The 10,955-nt window shown below is 38.6% G+C and overlaps 1 protein-coding gene across 5 annotated transcripts; it reads right to left on the reverse strand.

The window, feature by feature from the left end:
• Positions 1–332: 332 nt before the first annotated feature.
• ddx4 (DEAD (Asp-Glu-Ala-Asp) box polypeptide 4) lies at positions 333–8,119 on the reverse strand. 5 transcript variants are annotated; one of them, XM_044344254.1, is made up of 24 exons: positions 7,947–8,119; positions 7,244–7,314; positions 7,055–7,085; positions 6,887–6,932; positions 6,638–6,685; positions 6,498–6,551; positions 6,055–6,069; positions 5,910–5,972; positions 5,255–5,299; positions 5,115–5,141; positions 4,932–4,979; positions 4,765–4,800; positions 4,650–4,685; positions 4,507–4,545; positions 4,257–4,399; positions 3,388–3,540; positions 2,766–2,920; positions 2,488–2,617; positions 2,217–2,383; positions 1,973–2,118; positions 1,576–1,675; positions 1,234–1,504; positions 894–1,001; positions 333–786 (listed from the first exon to the last, which is right to left on the reverse strand). In XM_044344254.1, exons 3-24 carry the CDS (start codon positions 7,073–7,075, stop codon positions 706–708), a joined length of 1,932 nt encoding a protein of 643 aa, XP_044200189.1. In that variant the 5' UTR covers positions 7,076–7,085; positions 7,244–7,314; positions 7,947–8,119; the 3' UTR covers positions 333–705. The 5 variants fall into 5 exon arrangements, with proteins under 5 accessions (XP_044200189.1, XP_044200190.1, XP_044200188.1 ...); XM_044344255.1 differs by having other exon boundaries at positions 7,055–7,080; positions 7,240–7,314; positions 7,947–8,118; XM_044344253.1 differs by lacking the exon at positions 7,244–7,314 and having other exon boundaries at positions 7,947–8,117.
• Between the last annotated feature and the right edge of the window lie 2,836 nt (positions 8,120–10,955).

The raw sequence follows: 10,955 nt of genomic DNA on the forward strand, positions 1-10,955 counted from the left end.
GTATCTGATCTGTTGAGATTTTTTTAGACATTAAGAACAGGAATGAGAGACACCTCCAACTTTACTTACACTAATACATTTGTCTCATTGATGGATTTAAATAATGCAATTAAGATGAATACATACAATCCTCTATGCACAGGGATTCAATATCTTTCTAACCTCATGATTTATCCATCAAAATTCAATCTATTTCAATCAGGCAGGAATGAGACACTTCATTTATACATTCTGGCTCTTTGACAGGGAACTCACTTCAAATGATCAAATGCTTTTGAAACATTACTAGCCAAGTATAAACTACTTGTTCCAAACACATTTGACAATCAGTGTGGGCTTTGCTTTGAACAAATATTTATTGATCTTTTTCTGAGTAGAAAACAAAATATAATTGACATTTATAAGTTTTACTTTTTGGTCGTCAGACACAGTTTCCTTTTTTAAACATTTTAAATGCAAGTGATGATTAAAACAATAAAAAATAAAACAAACTTCACAAAATGCCAGTCAGTGAAGAATGGAGATGACAGATTACACAAAAAAAACTGGTTTTCCCATTTAACATCTCACTTGACATTTTTAACTTTGTCCGGCATGAGACAAACTTTTTCTATATTCAAACAGAAACGTGATAAAACTACAATAAACTGAACACCTGAAAATAAAAAGCAACTCAGGTCAATGCTGTGTGGGTGTGCTGCTCCTCTATTCCCATTCCTCATCATCATCAGCTGCAGTCTGAACAGCCGGCTGGCTCTTCACACTGTTGTCTTGGAAAGATCCTCTCTGTGGACACAGGACAGTGAGGACAGCCAGCCACTCTGACATCTCAAAGCTTCTAGACAAAACCCTCGAGCCGAGTATTTTTAAACAGAAAAGTCATTCCCAGTTACCTTCCTGGAGTCTGTGGAAGCAAAGTTCTTCCTAGGTGGGTTAAAGCCAGTGGTAGCAGGTCCGCTGAACGCAGACTCTTCTAACCATGAAGGCACTTCCTGCTGGGCCTGAAAATCCCAATCAACATGAGGAAACAATGAAAGCTGACGCTGACTGTGCTTGAAGTCCTTCCAAGTGGTTCCAAAAGTCTGAGACCACTTTCTCATTCAAGTAAATGGGAAAGTGGTCTTAGACTTTTGGACCCCACTGAATGTATAAATATTCCAATTACTGCTTGATGTGAATGGTAATATAAGGTTGGTGCTCTCCAGATGACTTTCCGGAGCAGACAGCTCTTACCTTGGACAGGACTGTGACCAAGGAGCGAGCCAGTTGGCCATCAGCATCAGGGTCATAGAAAGACACTGCCCTCCCTGTGTTACCGCAGCGGCCAGTCCTCCCAATACGGTGGACATATTCATCAATGTTGTTGGGGAGGTCAAAGTTAACCACATGCTGTACATCTGGAATATCCAGACCGCGGGCAGCTACAGAGGTTGCTACTAGGACTGGACATTTACCAGAGCGGAAGTCTGCCAGAGCCTGCTCTCGCTCCCGCTGCTCTCGGTCACTGCCAGACAACATAAAACGTCACTTTCTGCATTACAACAAACTGCAAATGAGCCCAGAAACATCATTTACCCGTGAATGCTGGTAGTTGGAACTTTCTCTTGGCACAAGAACGTGGCAATAAAATCAGCTTGTCGTTTGGTCTCCACAAACACCATGGTGCGCTCCGTTCCTGCAATCACCAGTCATTAAAATCAAGACTGTTAGACAAACACTGGCTCATGCTCCATTGTTGAGAAGTTACATGTTCCAATTTGAGCTCAATGGCCAGCTGATATAAGGTCCTACAAGAGCTGTTGAGGGCTGGGTGTTCATCAGAAAACTTGTCTTTAGTGTCTTTTCTTAGCTGTTAGGATTATAATTACTCTGACAAGACAAATACCCATGAAATAAAACATTGTGAAATACTTAATCATATGTTATATTTTCTTTAAAATTAGTTGGGTTTTTTTTTTTTTTTTTTTTTTACCAGTGGTCTTCAGGAGGTCAAGGAGCTGCTCTCTCTTGGAGAACTTTGTGACTTGGATAAATGTCTGCTCCACATCACTGCAGGCTCCACCCACCACACCCACAGCCAGGAACAAATAGTCTGTCTTGAGGAAGTCAGCCGCCATCCTGTAAAAACACACATGCACACATACCAACAAACAATGCCACTTCCAGCACAGTTTACGCCATCAACGGTGAAAGTTTGGGCTGACAATGGAGCTGACCTCTGGATGTCTTCAGGGTATGTGGCACTGAACATCAGAGTCTGACGGTTCTCTTTGGATGGCATTCCAGGTGAGCCCACCAGGCGGCGCATGTCAGGCTCAAATCCCATATCCAACATCCGGTCGGCCTCATCTAGCACCAGGTACCGCAGCTTACTCAACCCAACCTGCAGTCCACACACACACCACACACTTTCACTACACACTGTAACTTTGATGTAAACATCAAGTGACTAAAAATTATTCTGAGTTAGTTTCTTAATTAGCTTACCTTTCCTCTTCCAATCATATCCAATAGCCTCCCTGGTGTTCCACACACTACATTGCATCCCCTTTCGATTTCTCTTATTTGGTGTCCAGTGCTGACTCCACCATAAACCACCACTGGACGCACACATGTCCTACAACAGTCAGAGGAAACGAAGATTAGAGGCCAGCACAGTGTGCAACTTCACACATACCATCTTTAATTTGTTGGGTGTATTTAACGTTTAGCCCAATAATTAAGAGGTTTAATGACCATTTATCAAAGCCAATGTCTGAACATACCCAAAGGCAAACTTCCTGGCCTCCAGGTAAATCTGGTTGATGAGCTCCCTGGTTGGGGCCACAATGATTGCTTCAGGCTCCTGCAGCTCGCTGAAGCGACTTGCTGCCACACCATCTGCCATCAGCTGCTGCAGAATAGGGAGCAGGAATGCAGCCTGGAGGAGGAAAGATACATTTACAAGCGAATCCACAGAATAGGCAACTGCAGGTTATCTACAGGTCTTCAAAAATCTGAACAAGCATTTGATGTAGTTTCCTTGAGGGTGGGGGTTTGTAAATCCTGCTGTAGGCAGTATTTTACATAGGTTAATCCATCTATCCATGTTCTTCTGCTTGTCCACACAAGCCTCCAGACAGCAACTGTTTTGGTGGTGAATGCTGGGTTAAGTTTATATATCATGTTATGTGCTATGTACAAAAGTAGTTTATTACTAACAAACAAAAATAAAATCATAATTCACAGCTATATCATCCCTACTGGTTTTCCATCACACTTTCATACTTTGGCCGGTATGACGATTAAACAGGAACACATTGTGTTCTATGTGGTATTTAGAAGGTTTTATAAAGTCTTAAATTTAACTCTGAAGCCTGCAGAAAACCAGATTGACGCTGATCTCACCGTTTTACCAGATCCAGTCTGGGCACAGGCCATGAGATCTCTACCAGCAGAGATGATTGGGATGCCGTGCTTCTGCACAGGGGTCGGCTTCACATAACCAGACTTGCTGACGTTTTTTCTCAGGGACTCGCACAATGCTGCCTCATCAAAAGTCTGAGAGAGAAAAGGTTGTAATTGTGAAATGAGACATTCATCACTTAAACAGATGACACATGCCAGCTTCAAGAGGACAGTGCACATTTGTTGTTGCCTTGGACACTACAAATAACTCACTAGTTAGGGTATTAGCACAAAGCATCAGCTCAGTCCACATATCTTGTGGATGGAGACATCCCAGTGAGCTAGCAGCTTGTCAGGAAGGTTAACTCATCTTCAGCCACAACACAGGACTCACAACAGGACAACACAGGTTCAAACCATCCATCAGCCATACCCAATTGTTTTGTAACTAATACATTTATTTAATCATAATACAATTAAACTGAGAGGAGGATCAAGAATCAACTTGATTCTGTAGATGGTTAAAACAAGTGTTGTGATTTCATGTTTTTGATAACTTACAGCCTTTCATTTCTGTCTGACATGTCTTCTCACAAAACTCAGAGAATTTTTATTTGCATTCTGCCTTTTCAAATCCTTGTAGCATGCAGGAATGTGGAAAACTTACCATTAAGGCTGTTTTTTTTCATTTTTCAATTCACTGATAGATCACCAGGTCTATAATCCATCACCACATACCAAAGCATCTTTAAATTGCTTATTTTGTCTTACTAACAAACTACAACACACATAAAAACAAATCTTCAAATATAACAGATTGTAACCAAGAAGTATCTGATAAATCAACTTATCATTTCAGCAATTCTTACCATGACAGCTTGTGGTGGATTGGTTCCACTAACATCCACCATGATGTCATCATACTTGTCAAAGTTGATCCCCGTTTCATAGTGGGAAAAAATGGAGTCCTCATCTTCAGGAAGCGTTGGGGGAACATATGTGATCTTTGGTCCTGCGAGTCAAAGAATAAAAATTCTTTCTGAGGTGCTGGAGAGGAAAAAGCTTGATCCTACTGCAGTGCAGCTCGACATATTTACAAAGAACAGTTCTTTAACTTACTGTCACTATCGTCCTTCTTTTCTGGATCTTTATCTTCCCCTGCATCAGACAGAGATGTCAATTACATCAGTGATGTGTTTCAAATCAAAACTGAATGGCTAAAATCATTTACTGCATTATCAAAACAAAAACTATATTACAACCTCGAGTAAAGATCTCCTCATCTTTTCCACGATAACCTGCAATGACAACACACAACTCTTACAAACATGAAATAATGGCTCTCTCACAAAGGCTGCCAAATGATGGCTCATTTACCTCCTCCAAAGCCTCCTCTGCCACCCTGGTCGCCACCTTCAACACAAGTTCAATCATTGATGGTCTGCCCTTCTCATTTCAAACAAGATTGGATCACATCAACAATACATTTCTTTGCATTCTAGAAGACAAACCTTAAAAAATAACTGGACTGAGTTATGAATTACCTTGGCTGAAACCTCCTCTTCCTCTGCCCCCTCTTCCTCCTCTATACCCTGCTCAGAACATTAAGTATTGAATTACAAAGATTCACACAGTAAATATTAAGTATTCCTTTGTGGAAAATTCTAACTTGAGGTTTAAAAACAGACATTACAATAAAACCCTGTTTTTATACTGTGAGCACATACCATTTTCACACATTCCATTGTCATCTCCTGTAAAGTCAAAGCAGTTCATTTAAAGTCAGCAGAAATGTTTTTAGGTAAACTGCACCCAGAAAAGACCTGATTCCAGGTCTCAGAAACAAAACACATGAAAACATAATCACCATTGAATTCACTTTGATCCATTCTGCAAAATCCTCTGCCGCGCCCTGAAGGAAAACATAATGTATCAGAGCATCAGGACAGCAGATTTCATACATGCAGTTCACAGCATTAAGTATAATTACAAATGTACCAAATGATCATCGTCATAACCTGTTAATAAGATACAATATTTGCTCTCTACTTTGTTCAGAGGGTTCAATGAGCCAAGTCATAATATAATTGTCAGAAGCCTACATGTATCCTTGGTCTACATTTATCTCATTCAGGATGTTATCTGGAATGTTTCTAGTTTGAAAGGTTTTTTTTTAATGTTTTGACTCTGTGAGACTATGTGTTTGAATCCTTTGTAATTGCAAGATGATTACAGTCCTCCATCAAGAAGCAAACTATAAACTTTCAGAGCCACCTTTCAAGCCTACAGAGGACTTGAGTTTGATATTCAGAATAGGATTTCAGGAGCATATTCCTTCAAGTCTAAAACATATCAAATAGAATCAAAGCATTACCACAATAAATATCTTTTTAACTATGTCAACATTTACTATGGATAAGTTGTTGGTCTACTGGATTTAATCTTTTCCTCAGGTTGCGATTTTGATTTGCAACAATACATTTTTCTATCTGTGTGGGTGGATATCACAGTTCATGTCTCACCTTGGCCTCCTCTACCTCTGAAACCACCTCTTTCTCCTCCTGCATTGTTCCATTTGTCCTCATCTAGTATGAACAAATAAGAGGATCAGTAGCACTGAACAACTCTTAACAAGATTCAAGTTAATGTAATAGTGCCAGTTCTTACCATTCCCATCTCCACCTGCAAAAAGGTCAAAGTGCAAGAATTAGATTCTCTACTGCTCTCATGAAGTATGACTTAATCCCATCTAAGCATTGGTTTCAAGTCCTATTGTGGGGTCTCATTTTATATTCACACTACACCACACATACCTACTGGTTTTAACTAGCTAGAGGTAGCAACACGGAAAAGTAAAGGAGTCTAAATGCCCAAGTACAGTTCGGCACACTTACTACAGTTGATGCATTCATTTTGCCATTGCATTGTTCATACAGCTGTATTTAACATTTTTTTAAGCTGTTTTGCAATCTATTACATTCAGTTGTTCGTTTGCTCTTTACTCTTTAAAATATCTCACATCACAAGTTACTAGAGGCTAAACAATGTCTTGCAATTGGCATTTTACATGTTAAATAACAGACACTTGAATATAAGAAATGCCTGGGCACCTGAGGAGTATGAGCTTTTAAATCCTCCTCTCCCTCTGCCTCTTCCACCGCGACCTGGAGAGAAACAGAAAAACATTCTTCATTGATCTACTCTTAGGCATACTGTACATGTAATCACTGTCCAACCTTTCTACACTTACCCCTTCCAAATTCACCACCATTGGTGTTCCAGAAGTCTCCTTGTGTGCCTAAAAACAAGGTGTTCATTTCCAACAAAATATGGCTATCCAATCATTCTAATTGCCTGTACCTGTTCCGAGAGGTGATTTCAGCAGGTGTTGACAGAACAAAGTCAAACACGGATGTACAATTACTATTGAAGCTTAAAATGTAGTGACAAATCATCACTTATAAACACTAGATATGTTGGGCACTAACAGTAAACATACCTTCACTTGAGGTGTGGCTGGTTAGTGTAATAGTGCTAGTATTTCCCTGTAAACATGAGTAAATTCATATCAGAAGTTGACTGGTTGGCTCCATGGAAAAAACAACAACGTTGGATTTAATTAGCAAATGACTCGTTTTGTTGGCGCTGTGACAGTAAACTTGCTCACCTCTTCTTCCCACTCATCCATTTTTTTTCACCTGAAACAAACAAAAAAAAGATCAAGTCAACATTCAGGTGCTAGACATGTATTAGAATTGCAACGACATATGGACATATGTTATCAGAGTGAGGGGAATAGCAAACCAGAGATTGAAAAAATATCATTATATGAATAAATAAAGACAAATATACTCACAAATTACATCTCATGCGACATTAGTAATTTGGAAATGTTTGTTCGTCTAACATCCCTTCATTCAGTATCTGCTGCAAAAACATTAATGCGCAGTATTTGGCGGACCATCGCGCGAATTATGAAACTACTGTTAACAGGACAATAAATGAACTAGCTAAAAGATCCAATTTAAACTGTGAACGGGCAACTGACAAATATCAAATAAATAATGTAAGCACTAGGTTGTTAGTTGGTACTTGAATGACTGTAAGATTTTGTTCTGGCCCCATAATGACCAACCCTGTCTAGTTTATAAGGGTGTTTCCGGGTAACATAACTGCTACCGTCCCTTTGCTAGCTAGCATTAAATTTACTTTAGGCTAGCGTTAACCCCGAAGAGCAGGACGGCTCAATGTTACCCCCGTTTGACACCCTCCCTATCACAATATCCAAATAAAAAAGATATTCGTCAAATAATATTGTTCAGTAATGTAATAAAAGTTATAACCTGGATTTTTAGAGTTACGAACACGTGCGATTCTTGACACCTGTTAGCACGTGATGCATTCCGTGAAGTGAAAATTAGCTAATGCTAACGCCAACTCAGCATTGACAGCAAACTACAAAAAATATGAAATATCGACAAAATATCCGTTATATTCAGCCTAAAAATGGTGCAACTGATGGCGGTAACAACGACTAGATAACTTGAGCATAACCATACTTATCAAAAGCTTCTCAAGCAGAAGTCTATGGTGTTATCCGTCCGGTCGCTGATTTGTGTAGTGCCGTGCGCACACTTTGCACTCCGACCGGTAGAGCCACTACTTCCGAGGGTTTCCCGCCCAAGTGGACCGCTTTGAAAATAAAACTAAAGGTTAAATAATAATAATATAAATAATAAACTCAGGCTAAAGGTTAAGCTTTGTTTTTCCGTGAGTTACGGCCGCTGAAAATGAATATTGTATTTTGAGGTAGTCAGTTTATTTGGTAAAAAGTTGTTGCGTTCAGATTTTGCATGGGTCTTACTTTACTGCCATCTTCTGGACTGTCTCCTCCATCGTCAGGTTCCTTGTATGGGATACACTTGTGGAATACTTGAGTCCATGACCACTGTAAAGTGGCATATTGTTTGTTTGTTTGTTTTTTTACCTGTTTTTTTTAATGATTCTTGAGCCATCAGAATGGAAAACAATATTATACTCCTTTCATAAATTATCATTTTTATTATTATGTGTTACTTGGATTAATTCCAAATCTATCAATGTTGTTTCTGATTATCATAAACCTTTCACTGGTAAACAAAACACACACACAAACACAAAAAAAATCGTCTTTCATTTCTCAACTGAAAATTTAAATCCCTATCATGGACCCCATATTTCCACTTAATTTATTCCTTCTTGCATTTTCTTAACTGTATGATCCTCATTTCTCACTCTTCCATAAACCCCATCATCTGTACAAACACTGTATGCCCTTTATCATGATAGAATAAAATATAGGGTTTGTCATTCTTGCTGTGGTGTCCAATTTTCCACTATAACTCAGATTTTTTTATCCTAACCTGGATAGTTGTCCCGTTCAAAAAGTTAATTAGATTTTGTTCTACTTCAAATTAAATGCAAACGCATACTTTCTACAGTATGTCCTTTTTGCCTGCTTCATCGACCATCTACCTCTCGAGCTTGTTTGTATTGTATCATATGCCTCATTCTATTTCATACTCCTTTTTGACATAACACAATGGCTCTGCTTGTCCTCTTTATTCTATCTTTTTTAGTTCTGTTTTGTCTCTCAGTAGTTTCTATTTTGTCTGTTACAAGGGTTGTTTCAACATTGTAAGTGTAACCTTTTCCTTTCAGTCCCCACTTCAGCTCCCACATACCTCTGCTCACTTCCCATTTCTGATATACTGTTAATAATTCAAACTCTTAGGATTAGTAGCACATTCTCCTAACCCTTCATATCTCCTGATCAAGACTTTGTCATTATTCATATTTAACATTAATTTAGATATGTTGTATATTTTACAGCTAACAATAAACTGGCTCTTCAGTTGTGATGCACACTTATGCAGTGTTTTATATAGTCTGTAGTGCTCTCTGCTGGACAAACAGCTACACTATTTCAACATGACCTTAAATGTATTCTTGGCATTTTTATACTCCAAATTGTATTTCACATCTGTGATAAGGCCATATTGCCAAAAATAATCAACATGAAAATATCACTTGGCTCAAAGTGTGTGTGAGCCTCACAATAATGCATTGATCAACTCTATTCATGCTTTTTATCCTATTCTTACAGTCTTATTGCCAGTGGTCAGTTCAAGCAATATATTGATAAATGGAGAATACTCCAGATCTGTTTTATGTCTTAATTAGACATCTGGTTTAAAAGTGGTTTCTTCACACCACAGAGGTTATGATGTGATAAAGGCAGGTAGGTCCAGAAGATGATTGTGCTACATTTGTGAGGCAGGAGATACAGTTGTGCAGAAATGTGAGTAACAAGAGGTACTTACTATGTGCTAAATTACCATAATTTATCTCTGCCTGGAGCTGGATACACTAGCTTTAAACACTTAATAGTATTGTGTGGGGAGCACGGCAGTCAGATGCTAATGGCATGTGACAGAGGAACTGAACGACAACAACAGGTTGGTACGCCACAATGACCCAGAAGAGGATCCAGAGTAGATATGTCAACAGCCCATCATGTCTAGAATTCTGTTGGCGTCTCTAGTCTCTCTATTATTCAGTGTTTTAAAGTGGCAGGAAGGAGAATAGAAGGGGCAATGCCTGAGAAGAAGTCAACTGATGTTTGCCCTGGTGAACTGGTGAACATTCTGTATATGATAATACAGCTATGTACTGCAAAGGCAATGCACAGAGAAAGGGAAGAATAGGGGTCAATACGGTCAATAATTATGCTTTGGTTCCTAATATGGTTAATCCAGCCCTGCATGACCTTCATGGACAGTTCATATTGAAAAGAAAAAGATTGTAGGCAAATGTGTAACATGTAGTTCATTGTATTGTTTCATCACTGCACCTTTACTGTTTATCATATGGTTTAATGTTGAATGTATTTATTTATTTATTATTTATTTAATCAAACATAAATGTCACCATTGGATACACCATACCAGATTATAGCTTCAAGCTAATTCGCACCTGTAGTCCCTTGGCAAGTCAGAGCAAAGAAACAGCACACACACACACACAAACACACACACACACACACACACACACACACACACACACACACACACACACACACACACACACACACACACACACACACACTCAGACATTACCCCTACATATACACACACCACATACAGACACACAGACACACATAAAGTGCAATCTAGCATCTGTGCAATATTCCAGACTTTGTGCAAAAACTGCTGTCTGTATAATGATTTTCTGTAGGCTTTAAAGTCACTTATTCTGTCTTATATATACATATTTCCAAATAATATATACTTTTCAAAATATATTTTTAATTGCTTTTTATATTTTGTTATTATATTATATATATATTTATTTACTGTTTTTACTATAATGAAATGTCCCAGCCAAAGTATTCCACACGATTGTACTTGTATAACCGGAGTGAATGTAAACATCTTGAATAGAAGCAATATAAGAAAAGATAAGCGATGTGATTTAAACTTTGTAAAAGTTCTTCTGATAACAGCAGGTATGTCAGCAGGTGTGACACA

Source organism: Thunnus albacares, chromosome 24, assembly GCF_914725855.1.
Source record: "Thunnus albacares chromosome 24, fThuAlb1.1, whole genome shotgun sequence".
Classification (NCBI taxonomy): Eukaryota; Metazoa; Chordata; class Actinopteri; order Scombriformes; family Scombridae; genus Thunnus; species Thunnus albacares.